This window comes from Monopterus albus, unplaced genomic scaffold, assembly GCF_001952655.1.
Source record: "Monopterus albus unplaced genomic scaffold, M_albus_1.0 scaffold6.1, whole genome shotgun sequence".
Taxonomy (NCBI): Eukaryota; Metazoa; Chordata; class Actinopteri; order Synbranchiformes; family Synbranchidae; genus Monopterus; species Monopterus albus.
Genome location: NW_018127886.1, coordinates 6,383,434 through 6,403,653, shown reverse-complemented (window position 1 = coordinate 6,403,653; position 20,220 = coordinate 6,383,434). Strand labels below are relative to the sequence as shown.

General features: G+C 40.8%; 3 protein-coding genes and 1 long non-coding RNA gene across 12 annotated transcripts in view; 2 read left to right on the top strand and 2 right to left on the bottom strand.

Moving 5' to 3' along the window:
* Nucleotides 1-818: 818 nt before the first annotated feature.
* Nucleotides 819-5,381, top strand: ybx1 (Y box binding protein 1). 5 transcript variants are annotated; one of them, XM_020617594.1, is made up of 8 exons: nt 821-1,142; nt 2,825-2,888; nt 2,979-3,012; nt 3,092-3,181; nt 3,323-3,661; nt 4,004-4,101; nt 4,414-4,699; nt 5,034-5,381. In XM_020617594.1, exons 1-7 carry the CDS (start codon nt 1,034-1,036, stop codon nt 4,652-4,654), a joined length of 975 nt encoding a protein of 324 aa, XP_020473250.1. In that variant the 5' UTR covers nt 821-1,033; the 3' UTR covers nt 4,655-4,699; nt 5,034-5,381. The 5 variants fall into 5 exon arrangements, with proteins under 5 accessions (XP_020473283.1, XP_020473250.1, XP_020473266.1 ...); XM_020617610.1 differs by having other exon boundaries at nt 822-1,142; nt 3,323-3,598; XM_020617603.1 differs by having other exon boundaries at nt 822-1,142; nt 4,004-4,089.
* Nucleotides 5,382-5,466: 85 nt separating this feature from the next.
* On the bottom strand, nt 5,467-16,649 carry arhgef16 (Rho guanine nucleotide exchange factor (GEF) 16). 5 transcript variants are annotated; one of them, XM_020617583.1, is made up of 15 exons: nt 16,632-16,649; nt 14,871-15,493; nt 14,401-14,452; nt 13,502-13,665; nt 13,204-13,260; nt 11,225-11,385; nt 10,015-10,167; nt 9,799-9,928; nt 9,544-9,618; nt 9,329-9,421; nt 8,963-9,114; nt 7,682-7,864; nt 7,130-7,200; nt 6,563-6,664; nt 5,467-6,428 (listed from the first exon to the last, which is right to left on the bottom strand). In XM_020617583.1, the coding sequence occupies exons 2-15, from the start codon at nt 15,441-15,443 to the stop codon at nt 6,289-6,291; spliced, it is 2,106 nt and encodes a 701-aa protein (XP_020473239.1). In that variant the 5' UTR covers nt 15,444-15,493; nt 16,632-16,649; the 3' UTR covers nt 5,467-6,288. The 5 variants fall into 5 exon arrangements, with proteins under 5 accessions (XP_020473239.1, XP_020473207.1, XP_020473216.1 ...); XM_020617551.1 differs by lacking the exon at nt 16,632-16,649 and adding an exon at nt 16,135-16,294 and having other exon boundaries at nt 14,871-15,511; XM_020617560.1 differs by lacking the exon at nt 16,632-16,649 and adding an exon at nt 16,135-16,294.
* Nucleotides 16,266-20,220, top strand: part of LOC109970229 (uncharacterized) — a 7,342-nt gene continuing 3,387 nt past the window's right edge. Inside the window, exon 1 of the long non-coding RNA XR_002276385.1 lies at nt 16,266-16,346. This is a non-coding gene — a long non-coding RNA (uncharacterized LOC109970229). The remainder of the gene's footprint in view (nt 16,347-20,220) is intronic.
* espn (espin) overlaps nt 17,216-20,220 on the bottom strand; it is a 52,308-nt gene continuing 49,303 nt past the window's right edge. The window contains exon 14 of the mRNA XM_020617638.1: nt 17,216-19,245. Coding sequence (XP_020473294.1) covers nt 19,101-19,245 — 145 coding nt within the window. The 3' untranslated portion in view covers nt 17,216-19,100. The remainder of the gene's footprint in view (nt 19,246-20,220) is intronic.

The window sequence follows — 20,220 nt, the reverse complement described above, 5'->3', positions numbered from 1 at the left end:
TCCACTAATGACTGGGACTGATCTGTAAAAAATATCACATTTCAGCTTCTGCAGTAGGATTTATTGTCCAGTAATTTCCAGTGAGATGAAGCGGTGTACTCAGTTCTCTGGGTTTAAGTGTTACATTAAAAAACTGTGTATAAAATGGTGAGAACCTCTGTAATGTATAACAAAATAAGCTCTCTTTCTACAGTAGAGTCTTCCAAGCTATTGTGTCTTCGAGAAGTATACTGCAACAGTGACAGAGCAGAAATGATAAATATATGCTATGTAATCTGTCATTAAATGTTCATTAAATAAAATATTAATGCTATCTTAATCCTTCCCCTGTATTGAGGTCAGTCATCCCTCAGTAATTTCAACAAGGCTGCACTCAGTGCAGATCGTTTTACAAATAGTGTGCAATATCTAGGGCTTTTAACAGTGGGCAAATATCGTTGTGTCCCTTATCAAAAGATAGCTGCTCATAAGTCAAACGCTTTGCCCAGAAAAAAAAAAACATGGAAGTAAGATATGTCAAAGTCAAGCTGTCTGACATGTTTATGGCACAATTTTATGAATAATAATTCTAGTGCTCATGTTATGCAAGCATTTGTACATTGTGTTGCAATCCATCAACGTGACACAGCTCAGCAGATACTGTTCCTCATGCCACTGTTCTGTCATGGCTTTGGCATCACTGTGGGGCGGGGAGAGTAGACAGGTACGTTCTCCTTTAGCCAATCATTTTTAGGAAACACTTCTCTCAAAAGAAATTGACAGTTGTCTTAGCCAAAATAGGAATGCAATTTGTTTTTTTATTACGGATTCCAGCCAATTCGAAGGGCAATTGGGCGGACCCCGAACAGAAACATTCTCCGGCGCACACTCTCATTCTGCCCAGTTCGATCGGCAACGGGAGCGGAAAGAGGAAAGCAGCGAGCCTGAAGGCAGTAGCCCCCACCACCGCCGGCCCAGGTTACCATCTAGCACCGGGAAACATAGCAGAGAGCCGCCGCCGGCAGAAGCCATTACCAACCAGTCAGTAGTAACCATGAGCGGCGAGGCCGAGACACAACAACAACCACCGCAGCCTGCTGCCGATGCGGAGAGTCCATCCAGCCCGGCAGCCGCAGCTTCCGCGGGGGATAAGAAGGTCATCGGTAAGACTACTAGAAAGCTAGTTAGCTAACGTGGTTTGCGACGCAGTGGAAGCGACGGCTGCCAACGTTAACGTGCTGATCACTGCCTCAGTTAATTGTTTATTATATCACATTAACATGGCATCGCCGTTATTAAGTCGCAATTTAGCAGAGGGTAAAATTTACGTTTTTGATAATTTGTGCGATGTCTGTAGTTTATTTGATCCAGGTTACATAGAGTATGTTATTGGCGATGAGAAGTTTTAACTTTAAATTAATTAAATTACTTTTGCTGTCAGACAGCGAAACGTAAATGCGAGAGCTCTTATATTAACTGCTATATATCAACAGAAAATTGATCGTGTCATCAGTACTAGTTTTAATGATTTGTAGTTTGTCAATTTATATATCAGATGGAGATGATCAATAATTTCTATTAAACATGATTAAGTGAAGATGGGAGCCCAAGACCGGTTAAAAAGTTGCCTTTTAGTTTTATCCGATAATCTCTGCTGTTCATCGGCCTCCTAACGTCCGCCATAGAAAGCCATGTTGCCGGTTGGTCATCACATGCACGGCCGTTCAGTTTGTTTCTAACGTTAGCTATTATCAGGACCGGTGTCTGAATATTAACCTTAGTGCGACTTTTTTTTATCGACTGTATGGCTGTCGGCCAACAGTAGCTGACATTGAGACGTTAACACCAAGTTTAATCTACAGCAGTTAACTGAAACATGCATCATGGTGGAACATCAAGCTATTTCTTACTGCTCACGTAACCGGCTGCAGTCACTGTCGTCGAAAACAAGCTAACGTTAGCCACTGGCCGTCTCTTTGTTCACGCAAAATAGCTTGGTTCCATGATGTTTCTCTTACTCCAAAATAGTTTAAACACAAACTTTTGCCCAGTGTCGCCGACGAAGCAACCATATCGGAGCTTGTTTCTAAATGGACCAGAATACAAGTGTCAACGGTTGTCGAATTTTGCTCGTATTTAAGGACTATATTTATGGCCTACCTAGGTTACTTAACAGCGATGGTAGCTCGGTGGCTAACTAGCCTGTGTTAGCTATTTACATGGCTGAAGGGGCCACCCAAAATGTCCGCCGTATAATTACACAGATTTCTCTTTTAATTTAGTTGTTTTTTGATTTAAAAAAATTAAACAACTAAATATCTCTCTCCATCCACACAAAGCATAAGGTCCTAATAAATGCTATCTGGTGTGTTATGGTCGTTTCCGCTTGTTGGCTCTAGTCCAGCCACATGGTTGCGAGCCAGTTAGCTACATATAGCTATGCTAACAAGCCAGCTGGGCTCAGTACTTGCTAACGTATCCGTCCGCGACTCTACCACGTGTGAACGCTCAGACATTGAGGAGTGCGGCTTAAAATGGGGCAGTAGGTCTGTAGTAGTTGAGCTTTGAAATGTTGTCAGCGACCACTGTATCCATGTTTACTATGTCACACTATAGCAGCTCAGTTAAACAGAAGCAGTGACAGCTGGGAGTTAAAAATAACATCCACATTATTTGTGGCCTTGGTTAGGTTTTCATAATATGTTGTATTTGATTCCTTTACTTCTTCTCAAGTGAAGAGTTCATGTGAAACATGAAGAAGCGTGTTTTAAGGTTTTTAATTTCTACTTGGTGAAAAAGAAATGACTAAAGCTTATTATTGAAAATTTCTTGTATCTCATTGCAGCAACAAAAGTCTTGGGTACAGTCAAATGGTTCAACGTCAGGAATGGATATGGTTTTATCAATAGGTAAGTGGAGAACCCCCAGATACACTTGCTTTCTGTGGCTCAGCAGGATATTGCTAACTACTTGTAACTGTCTTTTCTTTCTTTGCTCAGGAATGATACAAAAGAGGACGTTTTTGTACACCAGGTAAGTTTTTGATTTTCTGCTTTTTTATTATTGTTTTAAATGTTCATTAATTTAAAATCTGGACTATTCTTGATTTCAGACAGCCATCAAAAAGAACAATCCGAGAAAATACCTTCGCAGTGTTGGAGATGGAGAAACTGTGGAGTTTGATGTAGTTGAAGGAGAGAAGGTAAGCACTGATCGGTAATTTAGACTATGTTCAAAGTTCTGATTTTTAGTTTGCAGTTTGCAAATCAGATAACGTTTTTATTTTATTTTTTTATTGCGTTTCTTGGGGGGAATAAATAAATAACAATCCCACTGTGTACAGGGAGCAGAGGCAGCAAATGTCACCGGCCCAGGAGGTGTTGCAGTCCAGGGAAGCAAGTACGCTGCTGACAGGAACCGCTATAGGCGCTACCCCCGAAGGAGGGGCCCACCCCGTGGTGGAGACTATCCAGACAACTACCAGAGTGATGGAGAGGGTGAGCCTGGCAGTGGAGGTCGTGACAAAAGCAGCCGAGAGGGGGGAGAGAGCGCCCCTGAAGGAGACTCACAGCAGCGCAGACCCACTTACTCTGGCAGACGGCGCTACCCACCATACTTTGTACGTAGACGCTACGGCCGCCGGCCCCCGTACACCAACGCACCACGCGGAGAGATGACTGAGGTACGCCGTCACAGGGCTACTATCCTGAAGCAGGCACCCAGCTGTCCCAAACCAACATTGGGACCCTTGATATCTTGATGTCATACTCTAAACGCTCTCCTCTGTAACACTCACGTGGTTGTGAACAATCAATCTTGGTGTATCGGGGGTCTTGCCAATATCTTGCAAACTGACATAAATAGACCCCTTCTGTCAGCACTGCCAGGTGTTGTACGTTTTTATCAGCCTCAAAATAAAATGGCAACCTGGCCGGCTTCATTACAACCAAGGGCCTGGTTTGCATGTGTGTTGGCTCTGGAAAAAGCTGTGTCAGTTGTTGTCATTTGATCTGTTTGCTTTCAGGGAGGTGAGGGTGACGAGAGCCAGGGAGGTCCAGACCAGGGCAGCAAACCAGTGAGGCAGAACTACTACAGAGGCTTCCGACCAAGGTTCAGACCAAGGTTTGATTGTTGGGTTCAGTGATGCAGGGCTGCAATAACAAAGAGGGACACATTGGACTGTCTGGATTGTAGTCATGAGTCCATAAACAGATTTTTTTTTCTTTTAAACAGTGATGATGCCACCTGTTTTGGCCTGAGAAGCTCCCCTTTTATTGCGGCTGTGCATCCAAATCTGGTTTAGGTGGAATTTTCTTACCATTAGTTGTCAGCTGCATCTCGCTGGATGTATTCTTTGCATGACATCACAACTTCTGAGTCATGATACACTTGATGTTTGCTTACAGTGTCTTCGTTTTGCTTGTTTGTCTCCAGGGGTCCACCTCGTCCCAGACCGGTGCGGGATGGTGAAGAGGACAAAGAGAACCAGGGTGGCGAAGGAGGTCAAAACCAACAGCCCCGCCAGCGGCGCTACCGCCGTAACTACAACTATCGTCGCAGACGCCAACAGAGTGGTGGCAAACCTGGCCAGGAAACCAAGGAGGCCAAGACAGGAGGTGACCCATCTGCAGAGAAAACGTCCGCTCCCGAGGCCCAGCAGGGTGGGGCTGAGTAGGAAACACCTGCCCACCGGCACCTACCATCTTTTACCATCGTCCGGGTAAGTATGTAGCCACATAATGGCTAATTTGGTTTGGTCTTCATCATTTCCTTGAGCTTTAGCTGCTTTAATGTCTGGATTCACATAATCTGCATATTCCAAAGCTGGTGGTGACGATAAAATATACTGATCAAACAAACTAAGAAAGATCAGTGTTTTTTTTTTTTAAAGATTATTCCCCCTGCACCATAGGGCCCATTCACTTCCCAGTGAGCAGCATCTTTGGGCTTTGGAATATTTTTCTGCAACTGATGCTACATGACTACACCCAATTGTATGAAAATGCATTGTATAGATGAACAAGGAACTAATATACCATTTTTTCTTCTTACAGTTTTTTTGTCAACAAGAAGAAACATCAAACAAGATCTGAGCAATAAAGATTTGACTTGACGATCGTCACAAGCTTGCACCATGCATTTGACCAGATTACCACCGATTGCCTGCAGAATCTATGCAGACCTGTTTTTTTTCCATTATTTTTATGTGACAGCTACAAAACATTTTGGGGAAACAGCAAATGTTTTTCTAAAATCTGTCCTAAGTTTTTACACCAAATGGTTTTTAAAGAAAAAATGGAATTTGATATCTGTGGTCAGTTTGACATTTTTAAATAACTTTTTATGTATTCAAACATTTTAACAAAATGCAAGCTCAAATAAAAGTCCAGAAATGAGAAAAACAGTCTATAGTGAGAGTTTTTTCCTCAGGTATTCTAGACTCTACACAGTAGCATAGACCATGGTATGTTTTCATACCAAGCAGACAAGTTGGTGTTTTTTTTTCCTCATTTATTTAGACAAATAACTGCCTATGGTGCAGTAAATGGTATTTAATCAAAATTTAACACTGGCACAGGATGTCAGACTGCATTTTAGAATGACAAATGTTTTGCCAAAACATTTGTTTTACACCAGGTTAATAAAGAAACCCTCAAAGACACTTTCATTGATATTAACACATGATCCAAAGAAATGTAGCCAGTATGTTATGCTTGACTCCTCATCTTTGAGACTCCTGAAACCCAAACTCTTGTTTTTACATGTAGAAAATACAATTTTGTATCTCCTAGATTTGAAATGAAATCTGAGCTTCAGTATTTGCTAGAGCAAGTTAAAATTTACACCAAGGGGGTAAAACAAGTTTAATAAAACATACATTGTTGGCCAATAAATCATGCTACTGCAAATATCTGTGCCTTTGTATAGGTGGACAAAACCTTTACTATATAACAGCTGTTGCATATAGTGTTGATTTATCTTCTCATTCAACTGGATTGGGTGTGTTTTTAAAATGGTTTGGATAGTTTGGCAGTAAAGAGCAACATTAAGCATAAGACACTTGCTGGATTCAGTCCAAAAACCTTATGGTTCCAGTGTATACATCTCAAGCCAGTGGAGAACCAGTATGGCATTAATAGCTTGATGTCTTTCAGTCTGTTGGTAATGGACCTGTAGACCACTGAAAGTTTTTCTGTGTTAAGTAATGCAGCCAAAAATCAAACATAATGAGCCTCACAAATGTATCGGATAACATTTACTTTGTCATCCCCTCTGTACATCATGATATGGGAATATTGCTATTAAGAGTCAGACATTGGTCTCTTTGCGCAGGCGCTTCATGCGTTGCACGTTGCTCTCCATGGCAGTAGGGTTTGTGATCTCTGTGGCACAACTAGCTGGAAACCAGCCTCTTTCTCCATCTCGCATTCTCTCCCCATAGCACCATGCTAGAAAAGATAAAAAACTGTTTAGTTCCTTATACACACTCCTGAATGTTTTTATAAGAATGGTAGAAGACAGGACACTGAGCATGAAGATCTGGGTTTGAAGTTGTATTACAGGTAGTGACATGCGGTCTCACCTTCCTCTTTCTGCAGGACGATGACAAGCTCAGCCTGTTGCAGCCCTAGCTCATCTGGCCCCTTTGGCATGTAGGCCTTAGTGGCCTCATACTGTGGCAAACCTGAAACATATTCCCATAACGCTATGTAGCTGTGGTGTAAAGCTGTACTTGCCACACTGCTGAATATCTACAGCATATCACATTACATCCTGGGATGGGTCATTTTCCATGGAAAACACAGCCTTTGATAATGATATCAAATGTCTGAGATAAGACAACAGCCATCACACAAACAACTTGTGATGATTCTGTTGTAAGTATTCCATTAACAGATTATCACAAGATTGTGTATTTGTATGAGCAAGATTAGTGCATTAAATAGGTGCAGACATATCTGAAATAAAATGTGAACCATTTATTTTCTGTACAGTACGCTGCATTACCCAACTACTGAAGACTTCCATGACAAATGAATAAGTAATAAGAACAGATATTACACAAGACACTAACTATTCAGTTCAAACTCAGTTAACTTGATGCATTTCAAAGAATGACTCTCTTTGTAAATAAAGCATGCTGACTTACCATCTGTACACATGGAGACTCTTGCCTGCTTGTGCTCTTTAAGAGCAACTATCCAACGTGCCCGGTCCACCCTTGGCAAGTGAGACAATAAAGCACCATTAAAATACAACTCTCACCCCAGCGTAGTCCACAGTTTACTGATGACACACAAAAGTCAGTTTCTTATGAATGGACTAGAAGCACTGGAGCATTTTAAGTTGGCATTCAAGACTCTTGTCAATAGAGGGTGCCAGACACTAAATATCACATGTGGTTTTCAGATCATACAAGTGAATATCATTCTGAATAAACCACAAGTCTAGGTTTCCCAGAGGCCATTTTAACCATAGCCATCAATATTCCAAAATAGCAAGAAAGTATTTGCATTTATGTATGAACCAGTGTGCAGCAGAAAGTCAGAGCTTAATTTTCAAAATATCCCTAATGTCATCTTAAAAATGCACCACCTGTATTGATATTATTAGTATTAGTGGTGTGTTTTTAAATTCCATAAATTCTAACTGAACTTATTAGATACACTAGGTGGCTGATGGGAACTCAGAACAGCAGTACCTGGACTCAGCCACCAGGGAGATTTGCTCTGCTCTCCCCTCACTGTTTTTTCTCATCAGCAGTCTGAAGGACAGATAATAGCTGTTCTTGCCAGGTGAAGACGTCAGTCCCTCTGCATCCTCCACGAACTCCACCTCCACATTCTCCACAGTGGCATAGTCCATCACCACAAAGCTCTCCTCACTGTGCATACAAACAGCTTTTACTCACTGTTAAAAGTTTGGCTTATTTTAAAGATGCAACATGCAGGAACATTTGCAGAAATGAGACTTAACACAATATAGTGTAGCGGAACCTATATTTCACCGTGACTCTGTATACACACAAAGCATTCAAACCATATTCCTCGACTAACTTCCATTACCATTTCCCAGGTATCTTGAAGATGGGTCACAGTGTTGACTTTATAACCATCAAAATGACTCCAGTGTTGTAGACAACTCCTTCCTCGGAGCTGACATTGTTTGGTTTCTCCCCAACTCTAAACAGAAAGCTGCAGCCTGTTGAGCTGATGTGCTGAATGCGTGATTGAAGAATCTCAAGTATGCACGCACCACATCCATACTCTGTCCCCTCCTCTCCTCGTTCCTCTGTGTTTCTCATGCTCAGCGCCAGCCTGCAGCTGGACCAACTTACTGTCCACAGGCGTCACCAGGAAAACCACAGAATTTGTGAAATGCTTTACTGTCTGTTTATACTGCTTATTCTGCATTGTTTGAACTGTTTGATGCTGTTAATATTGCTTATTTTATTACACAGCCTTATGCTGATTTACTGTTTACTTGCCTCTTGCATGTGGATATGTACATGCACATTGAAAGTCGATGTACCAGAGTCAAATTCCTCGTGTCCAACACACCTGGCCAATAAAGCTGATTCTGATTCTTCATAAACTGGCTAAGATTATTTTTCTCTAGCCCCAATTTTAGTAGATGCGCAACTAAGCTAGAAAAAAATAATTCAGTGTGTGAAAGAAGCTTTAAGGTTAGAAAGTCACAATTTATTGTGTCTAGAGGCTAAAAACATTTGCTCCCTCTTGCTGCGGTTTCATTGCATCTAATGCATGATTAACCTTCAACAGGATGCTACAGGAGAATTAAGTGATCCCGTTAGATTATAGCTCATTGACTGAGATAATTTTGTCATACTGGAGAACATTTGCAGGTATTTTTGGGAATTAATATGAAATTCTATCAGTAATGTCTTAGTTTAAGTTTGTAAACCCTGTTCCCACAAAATATTTTTGATTTGTAGATTAATATTCAAAACAGTCCAACTGACCTCTTCTTCTTGGTAACAATTAGTACATCATTGAAGAGAAACAGATAGTAGCTCCTATTGCTGAAAGCCTTCCAGATGCTGAGCTCCTCCGCGCACACAGCCAGCTCGCCACGCTTCTTTAGCCACCGCGATGACGACACCAGAGGAAATGGCTGTGAGGACACGAGATTTATCACCCCCTGGTTAGTCTAAGATGTTCTTTTTTTCCTGTACTGGATCTGCATTATAACTACACGAGAGAAAGAAGTTCTAAACCATTTTCCAACTTCCATTATGCTTCTTGCTGTTCATAGTCACACCCATAGCCAACACTCTACCCAACATGTCAAACCCTGGGGAGGTCTACACTGTGTTCTTGGCTCTTACCTTAATTTTACCAAAATCCATTTGTTTCTGGATTGTGTACATCAGCTCTGTCCTCTCCATCCGCCTTGCCCCATCATTGCAGCTCGTGACCAACTGTTGCAATAATAATCACAACAATGACAATCAAGACCTTAAAAACACATGAACCATGTAGTTCATTCTCAAACATGAAATATGAGTTTGAGCTGGAGATCCAGTATTCTCAGCATCGCTACCTTGCTGATTGCATGTAGTGCCCAAACAGCAGCAAAGTACTCCTTTGTCTTGTCTGGAGTTTTCTGGCAGATGGTCTGTAGAGAAAAAAAAAGTATATTTTTTATGTATTATCCATTCTATATCCATAAATAATAGGTCCATAATAATGCTTTTAATTTATTTCTTGGAAAATGTGTATTTGCAGCTCCTGTGTACGTATCCTTCATGTTTGGATTTGAGAGCTGTTCATACAGGAAAGTAAAGGTTCAACTAACATCCAGCAGCAGTGGCAGTCTGGTTACTCGCTGCATGGGAAGGATCAGGAAAGAGATCATGGGGAGGCCCCCGCAGTCCTTGCTCCCCTCAATCTGCTTCAGGGTTTCTTTGAACGCAGTGTTCTTGGTCCTTAGAGACACAAGGAAATATGGAAGATTAGCTTTTTTTGCCCTGCAGACACACAGCAGCACATTGCAGTTTGTTCTGCTACTCACAGCAGCTTCTGCAGTGTCCTCTGCTGGAAGGTCTCATTGGAGCAGTACACAATGTAGGGCTCAAAGTGCTTGGCAGCATGGTTCTGAACAATATCACTGATGTCCCGGATCACTGGATTGTCACTGTGACGCTGTTCAAGGTCCTCAAAAAACCTGAAAATGGAATGACAAAGATGTGTTGTTCCTCCCAGAGATTACTTACCTGATCAGGATATAGCTGTGTGAGGACAGTGTTTGTTTACGCTGAACTGAAAGCAACACATTTTAGGTTTTAAATCAGTGCCCCTGTTAAAAGGTGAGCAGTTAGGCTTATTTTTATAATTGTTTCACTTAAAGTATTTTTGAGCCTGTGATTTTGAAATCAAAAGGGATTCTTCTTGATTTATCTCGGTGGATTAAAAAAAAAAAAAAGTGAACTTCAGAACAATCCTGAAAGCACACAGGGTGACAGTTTCAAGCTCCCGATATATTAAAATACTAGACTTATGTAAAGTTATATTTGACTATAAGATCCAGGTGATCCCATCTGCTAGAGTTTTATAAAGCCTTTCTATTATTAGCATTATTAACATGATAAATGGCTTTCACCCTACAAAGGAGTAAAATGACCCTGAAACAGCCCAACCCAGTAAGCAACTACAGGACATGCATTCACATATTCAGACAGATACCGCCTTCTAGTCTCATAGATTCTATCTTACTTGGGGAACAAGAGGATCAAATTGCAGTTCTTCTTCTGGGGTTAAAACCTGATTTATTTTCACTCAAATTAAAGTAGCCAGCAATGCACAGAGCAGCCTGCTGTCAAGCACATTATCATCTTAGAGCCCGAGAATACCACTCAGAGCAGTTAGGCAGTAGAACCAGTTTGGCCAGCGTGTTTTAACATGTTGATAGAATTTGTAGGATACTAAAGATATGCTAAGGGAAAATACTCCACCTGAAACTTTCAATCAATCCATTTTCCACTTGAATCTACATCTCAGTAGGAATACAACTCAACTGTATGACAAAACACACCATGTTTAGTTTAAAGTCCACAAAGTACAGTATTTACTGTAGGGCAGCTAAACAGCCCACTGCACTGCTGTACACACCAACAGCACCATTAGATCTTTGTTTACGAGGTGGCAAACCTCCCCCACATCTAGTTTTCCTTTGTCCTCTCACATACAGACGTAGACAAGTAAGAGAATAAGAGTGTACCCACCGTTTGCTGACTTGGTGAATGACAGAGATGTTGGAGAAAAGGTGATGGTGCTCTGTGGCCGTCATCGTTTTCCTCAGAGCTTCACTGTCCTTGAAGTGACGCACCAGGATGCCCAGGCTGTGCAGGTACGAATGCTCAGACGTGATGATCTCAAAAATGGCCTGTCAAATGACAACGCATAGCCAAACGTGTGCATGCGGACGGAGCATTCACACTGCAACATTTAGTTTCATTTCAGCTTTAAAAACTCCCCTTGTGATGAAGTTATTTTGTCATGAACCTTTTTATTTACTTTTTCCTGAACTCCCTTTTGTTCCATTTGTTTTTGTCTTCTGTGATTTAGTGATTTCCTGCATTTCTCAGAATTTCTTGGTTTCCCTGTTCAGCAAAACTGCCTCCACCTTTTGCATTCAGCTGTGGGCAAAGCTTCTAAATCTCCCACTAGGTGCACACTTCATGTCCCTGAAACAAAATAAAATCCATGCTGTGGCTCTCTGCTCTCCTGTGACATGTGTGCATACTACAGGGTAATGATTTACACCTGGGAATCAAAGACATGTATCAGCAGATAACAAAACCGGTTCAGATATGAAAGACACATCAGCAGAGACTGATTTGTATCAGTTTTCACAGTAGTCATTACTGAATGATGATATACAGTAAATATGTTGTCATCATTGAGGGTTACTTCACCTCTGCTGTTTGTGGCTCTGTGGTGAGCTATCAGGTGGTGATAGCTCACCTTCCACATTCCTTCTTCTGAAAAGGTGAAGTGGCCCATAAAGGACCAAAAGGCATTACCTGAACTAAATCAAAAACACTACTTCTTGAAACCTCAGACCAACAAACTAAAACCTCAGAATATAACAACAATAATAAACAATGTACGCTGGTAGAGCTCCGCTGTGCTGTTCCTCTCTCCAGACTTAAAACAAAAAGCGGTTGTGCCTTTGATGCTGTGGCTCCTCAACAATGAAACTCTGTCTCAGTGGTCTTAAGCTATGTGGACACTTTTAAAGGAAGCTCCAGACCCATATTTTTAAAATGCATTTTCAGTAGTGATCTTATTCTGCTGTAGTTTTTAAGATATTACTGTTTTATAGGATATACAGGGTTTTTTTTTACTTTTGTGTGAAGCACTTCAGCACTATTGATCTAGAAAGGTGCTATAACATTATAGTAAGTCAGTACAGTTAAAGCTATAAAGAGGGGAAACTTTTTCACTATTTAAATCTTCCCAATATTACTGGAGCACACAGCTAACATCACTAAAACTAAACCCATGACGTGAGTCACATGACTGAATGTACAAAAGAGTGAGACCAGCACCTGTGTACTCGACAGCCTGAGTAGGATTACTCTGGCAGGGTGTGGCTTTATTCAGGAACTGTAGGGCACACAGGGTGGACCTTTGATACGTACACAATATCTATGGTTAGACTGACTGCTCATGAAGACAAATAGTAAAAGAGTGTTACACCATGTGCGTGGTATCATTCTGTGATGTTCAAATACTTTCAAGGAGTTATTTTGTAATGAACTGTAACTGCCTTTGTTGTTATACCAACCTTCCCTGCTTTAATTTCCTCTGTTTCCACTCAGCAAGTCTCTTAATTTCTCACAAAGCCTTTTGACAAAACTTCTGAGAATGAGCATGAACGTGAGCACGTCTTATGGCTGAACTGTATCCTAGTGTTTCAAGTCTATTGTTTACAGAAAGGTTAGTAACTGTGTCTCTCATGACTGAGTTTTCTCCCTGTGTGACTGCCAGATGCTGATGCAAACTGCTGAGTGCGGAAAGAAGACTGTGTGTTTTCAGTCAGATTTTTTTATTACTGAAAAATGTTCTGCCACTCAGCTGCATGAGCTGTCTTTTTGTAGTTCAAGTAAATTAAAATGTCTTCTAGTTGTTGGTGCACACACCCACACACACACACACACACACACACACACACACATCAGCAAACATGCATATTTACCTCTTGTCTCTTTCTTTCCTGAGGTGAGATCATAGACAGGATATCTGTGTCCTTCACCTTTGTAACAGATACGAAAAGAAACTTACGTTAAACTCTTGAATTTTGTTGCATATTTGAGATAAAGCTTGTTTTGAAAATGGTGTAAAAGCCTGTCAGTCATACATAGATGGTGTAGAGCAGGGGTTTTCAACCAGTTGTGACCCAGGAACCACCATTCTGACTAAGAAGTAACCAAAGGACCAGGATTTTGTTTCCCTAAATGCTCATACTTTATATGTCAGTGCAGTTACAGGTTTACCTGTGGTAACTGGCTCCAGGTGAGCTGCACTGGCCGGTAGCTCGTCACCACGATGTTCTGGTCTGCCACAGGAGGCTCCACCACCACAAAGTCATCCAGCAGTTCATCCTGGTTTGTGGAGTGTAGCCCTCGCTCACGGATCTCCTGGTAGAGGCACGGTGTAGCTGAGGATTGCATCAACACCGCTTAATTTTCACTTCAGAGTCTCGGTATGTGATACTTGTGCAGTTTGGATTCAAATGACATTTTACATTAAACAGATCATTATGACCACAGAAACTGGAAAAACACACTGCAAATTCCTTAAATACACAGAGTACAAGAGAAAAATACGTGGTCACTAAACTGAAATATTTCACTCAGAATTCTGTTGTTGAAAGAAGGTTGAGTAATTACAGGAATTCTGCTGTGTGACAACCGAAATACTAAATCAGAGTTAGCATGAGCCACTTTAATAATTAAAACATGGGCGGTGAGAATATGTGGAATAAAACTGATGGTGATACAAGTTTACTGCAGGTTTCTTCCTAGAGTGTTTCATTATTGGAATGAGTGTTAAATGTTCAGGAATAGAAATGAACATAGGAAAGCAAATGCTTTTCTTGCATTTTACATTTCTGAGAACAAAACATTCCTCATGGATCAAAAAGAAGTACTCCACATGTTGGGAGTGTTCAGAGTGAATGAATGACTGTTCAGGATCTTTTCTAGTTATGCTTTGGAGATTATGGCATCCACATCAAATACAGCAGGTCAGTGAACACATTTGTTACTGAGGAACTCTACAACATTTATTTGCAATCCAACAAAAAATGTTAGATGTCTGTTATTTCCCAGCTATTTGTAGTAATGTAGCCAAATTTAGACAAGTGGACAGGGTGACACATTAGTGAACATACCATCTTTAAAGGATCCACGATGCTTCTGGTTCCTCTTTCTCCCCAGAGTTCGCTAGAGGGAAAACAGCAGTGCAGCCTCAGTTTACCACTTGTCCATCAATGACACTTTTTTTTTCTAATCTCTTTATTTCTGCTCACATCTAATTCTCTATTCAGCACTTCCTCTTTCTTTTGATATTTAAATGTTACATTTTTAAGCTGTAGTCTGGTAAAACTGCTCTGAGGGCTTACTCAGCTCTAGTACTGGTGTGAAAGAGAGGAAGCACAGCAGAGGCATACTACCATTCTTATGACTAAAGGAGAATTTGACAGAGGTCATCATCAAAGCTATTAGCTATGCTGGCTTTGAGTAACAAAAATCTTTGCAGTATTTTAATTAGCCAACTGCCTGTCAAATTTCATTTAAAACGACTAAGATTGTGCGTTAACTGGACCAAGTACCTCACTGCCCAACCCCTCTGTAAATATACCTTGCGTCCAGGGCTGCGAGCTGGACCAGGACTGGACACCTTGTTCTCTTTGACAGGTTCCAGCGTGGCTACAACCTCTTTTCTCATCACCATGGCATCTATATCCAGGCTAGTCACAGCCGCTCTGTATGACTTGTTTCTGCGGTTCCTCCTCAAAGCAAAACCTTCTCCATCACTGTCATAATCCTCCCACGATACATCTGCCCCCTGGCATGAGCGATGGCTCCGGGCCCCACTCTTGGAGTTCTCCAGTCCCACTGGGAACGTCACCACAGTGGTGTGGTAGCGGTTCTTAGGCCGGCTGGCTGTGGCTAAATTCTTGGGAATGAGCTGTTGGGTACCAACTTTCAGTGCTGCAGGACTCTGGGTGCTCAAAACTACATTCGGAGGCACCGCAAGCCTGTCTACTACATCTTCCTTGAGTGTGGATGTTTCAGACTGGGGTGCGGGAGAGTTGTGTGACTGGCAGCAATCATCATCTGACTCAGATATATGTAGCTCTGTGGAGAAGTCGGTCTCCAGAATTTGTTGGACCTGGTCACCCATGTGGCTGTCTGACTGGCTGTGGGACATGGCCTTCTTCCCGCCCTAACCTCGGCGTGGTCCACTGAGCGCTTCAAAACCTACAACATTTGAGGAATCTGATGAGGTGAGAAAAATTACAGCCATTAAATAAATACCCAGGAGACATTAGCTAAAACTGCAGTCAGGGAACATAATAAATAAACTGGCCCCTTAAATGGAGACAAGGGAAAACAGCAGGTTAGTCAGATGGAGCAGCCAGTTTTGTCAGTCCTCAAACTCATATCAAGGGACTCAACCCGTGACTCACTGCTCACTCCTACACTGCACTTGCTCACAAAAAGCACAGACCTGCTCCAACAAATCTGTGCGCCACACCACAAGAAAACAAGTTCATTTTCTTTCTGATAACATTTCCTAACTTGTCAATTGCAAACAATTATGCCTGCCTAACTCTCATAGACATTATTATTGAGTCTTAAAATGACATTCGTAAAATACAGTACTTAAGCTTTAAATTCAAATATAAAAATGTACAGCCAACTGCTATAACAACTACGGCAAAATAAATTATTTGCTTGTTTTTCTCTGTAGTCGATCTGTGAATTTCCACTTTGCTGCCTCGAAAACATTTAGGGTGGGAGAAAAAAATGTCCGCCTAACATACCTTTGGTTCAAAACAGCAAAGTGACACGCAGTTGAGCAAACACCGCGATTCCTAGTATTTCAACAGCTGTCTTACCTGTGTCAAGTGACCTTAGAAACAGCTACAGTGTTAATAAATAATATCACAGGTCAGCCCGGACCTTCCCGGAGAACTGCTGTCCTTGACAAATACAGCTTTATCAGCAGCAGTGTTCCTCGGCTCCAGTCTGGCACATATTTCTCCCAACTCTCCCACTTCCTCCTCTGTTTACAAGCGCCCATTAAGCTATGCTAACTACGTCACCACAGGTGAGTGTCAATCAATCAAAAGTGTTAATCTACAGTATATTAAAAAAGGGCTGGCAGCTACGGAACCAGGTCCCTGCAGAAGAATTGCTTTATACTTGGATGTAAAAGCTGTTTCTGAAACGTTGGACTGTTTTTTTCATCTAACTCGACTCATGTTCAATCAAATGCTTTAGAAACAAAAGGTAGAGTTTGAGTCTGAGTCTGATCTATACACATAGTACCAACCCCTTTGCAAATATAAGATGAAATGCAAATGCTCAAATTCGGTTTCTAAAAAACATTTACTATGCTTAGGCTTGTCCTTTCTGTTTGTTGACAGCCTGTGTCAACCTAATTGGCAACAAACAGCTGTTTGTCGCGCTCTGGTGACGAATAAGAGACATTGCACACTGATGCTGCGTGTAAAGAACACAAACACAGGGCTTAAATGCCAGTAGTCAAGGTAAATGTACTTCCGGTAACACTTTTTATTTATTTTATGTATTTTTATTGTCATTGGTGAGATTTTGGTTGTTTATTTTGAATATAATTCTGATATTTAATTCCCCTGTGATATTGTATCACACAGTATGTTCGTGAAACTGGAGTTAAATTTCATGTCAGTTTTTTTCAAAGCTTTAAAATCTCTCTATTATTCAGTCCAATACAGCTGAACAAATGGAAGCCTAAAAATCACAATAGGTGACTCAACACAACTCAAAACAGGACAGTGTGACATTTACTCAAGTGCCTTATAATGTACTAGAGTAGAAGGTTTTATTATACATGGATTTTTGTTGGAGGCAACACAAGCACACTCTGAACATTATTTTGTGATTAACAATTTATTTTCTTGCTTTTCTGAAATTATAATATATATATGACTTCTATTCAACAAAGGCTGAGACATGATATATAATGTAGGAATGAAATGAAATGACAAGTTCTGAAAGGGTCACTATCACTATATACAGAGTTCATATATATATATCTATATATCTCAAATGGCAATGACTTTTTCCATTTCAGCTTCATATGGCATCTGATGAAAAGTAAATTTGAATATTCAATTCCCCAACCAAGACCACGTCTTTAATTATGACATGTGTACACTCAATACCCTACATTAATAAAACTGTGCATCCATCATAACTGTAGTAAACATTTACCATTATGTGGGAATACTTATTTGCAACATTTTGAAAAAGACATCCAGCATTGTGAGTTCCAGTTACTCTTAACTGTCAGTGCACAGATTTGCTTGCAGATTTGGTTTGCTGAGAGTTCAAATCTGCATATCTGTTCAGTTCCACCAAAAATATTCAACACATTTTCCCCATAATTCTATAATTAGCCCCAGATTGATGAAACAATGTCCAGCAAATATGTGAATCCCAGGAATTCTTGATCATCTTGAACTGTTTAGACCAGAAAAACTGTAAATAAATTGGTTGTATAATATTTTGCCGCAGATGTCTAGAGTTAATTGTATAACATCTTTACTGTTCTTTTTTGTAATCAGATGTTTGAATAAAGATATCAGGTCGAATACTAAAGCTATGTATTCCTAATACTAGCGAACAGCTGATGTCAGGCTGTTTCTGGCAGAGAGAGCGCACTGCTTTCTGTAAACAGATCTGCTCATCAAAATTGTATCCTCCAGGTTAGTGGGACAAAGGCCAGAACAGGACACTGTACAAAGAGATTTGCTTTCTCTACTTTTACAGTATTAAGTATCCAGACAAGTAATTTGTTGCTCTGCAATTCTGAATGTATTGTTTTTGAAAAACCACCATGTTCAAATAATAACCTAGCATGAGTATAGTCATACACTGTATCTTTGTTTCCTTTAGTTTTTCCCTAGTTTTTATGCAACACCTACAGACAACATTTCACATTCATGATCACAATAGCTTAACATTTAGTACAAATATAGAACAATTAAATTGGAACATTTCAGTTTTTTCCAGTGACAATTGATCAATTTTGATTTGCACAGCTACCTAATCTTTATATTATTTAAAACAGGACATATCCTATGTGTATATAAATGACAACAGCCTTATCCAAAGAAACATTAGTCTATGCAGTGTTAGGATCACAACTCTGGCAGTAAACAGAAGCAATTTAGGAAGTGCTTCTAAGAACCTGATACAAAAATATAATGACTAGGTACAGAGCATGATAAGGTTGTGATACTGTCTACATACAGAATGAAATTGCAGCTTCATGTTGTAATAAGCCTTTACTGAATGCCATGTTTATATTACCAATCTGTTATGGAGCTACTTTTCCTTTCATTACATAATGGTGATTGTGGCAAATACAAGATACATATAAATGCAGTAACCTTGCTTTTCCTGATGGCAAAATGTTCACAAGCAATCCCTTCAATCTATCAAAAGCTTATTAAATCTCCTGTATGAAATAGCTTCTACTGAGTTGCAAGACAGCAAATAGATATACTGTATACTACAAGTAAATTTAATTTAGTTCAGGACACATGCATTTATAGTAAGTGTTTTAAGCAGGAGAACTGCCACAGCTCTTGTTAAACAACCAACAGTTTGTGTCCATGAGACTTTCAATTGGAGAAAGAAGGTCACACTGCTGTGTTTCCCCTAAGATGACCATCAGAGCCTGTGTGGACAGCAGCAGCAACAGCATGCTCCTGTGGTTCTGGAGGTTGACAGCGGTGTTCAGTGAAGGCCTGGGTGTGGGCGTGTGCAGGTGGGGAATGCTGCGGGACATAAGAGGGGGGGATGGCCCAGGTCACTATTTGGCTATATCCCCTTTCTTGAGTATGATCTGTCGCTGCCAAGGGGCCAGCTTGGTCTCGTCATAGCCCAGGGTTCGTAGTCGTTCCAGTTCTGTCTTCTCCTCCATCTCCTTGGCCTGTTTGGCTTGCTCTTCTTCTTTTCTGGATGAATCCATGAAGAAAGGAAGGGCAAAAGTCCAGAAACAAAACAGAATTTATAATTATAGGGAATCATTCAGTTTTCCCTAAAGGGAACTGATTAATAGACCTAAGAACACAATCATCAAACCTCAGATTAAACCAGTTCATATAATACAAAATAATAACCTATACATAAACACAAAACATATCAGCACTCACAAAATACAGATGGTACTCTAGTTTGATTTTCAAATTGGCCTTGGGATAATTTTGAGTCTTGACCTCTATTGCTACATTACATGGTCAAAAATATGAAGACACCAGCATCTCATTCCAAATTATAGGCGTTAATAGGTGGATAATAATAAGTGGCTGGGAGGACTGCTGTTTCCTGTTCCTGCGGTAATCAAACTCACTTCCTGTTTCCTGTGCCAGGACCGTGTTGTGCTTGCTACATGATTGTTTAGGGATTAAGCTAACTATTTTCTAGGTTCATCTGAACATCAGCTAATTTTTCAGTCACGACATACGCCTATACTAATTAAGCACCTCTGTTACACAATTTTTTGCAAATTACCAAATTTAACTTGCTACTTCAGGTCGGCTAGCTTAGAAGCTAGCTAAGCTAGTAGCTTAGTTGAGAGCAATGGCTCCCCGCTCTTCTTTCTCTCCCTCAGAGTGTTGCATGTTCAGTTATTCCTCTGCCTCCTTTAGTGATAATGGTACTTGTAATAAATGTCAGATTCTAGCAGCACTGGAGGCGAGGCTTACTGATTTGGAAGTGCGGCTCCGCACCATGGAGAACAGCCCAGCTAGCCGCGCCCAGGTAGCCGGTGTGGAGCCTCCTAGATGTAGCGTAGCCCAAGCTAGCCGCCCCCCACAGCTTCCCGAGCAGCTGGGATCTCAGAGAGGTGGCTGGGTGACAGTTCGCAAGAGTTGTAGCTCCAAACAAATGCCCACGGAGCATCACCTGCCTGTTCATGTTTCCAGTCGATT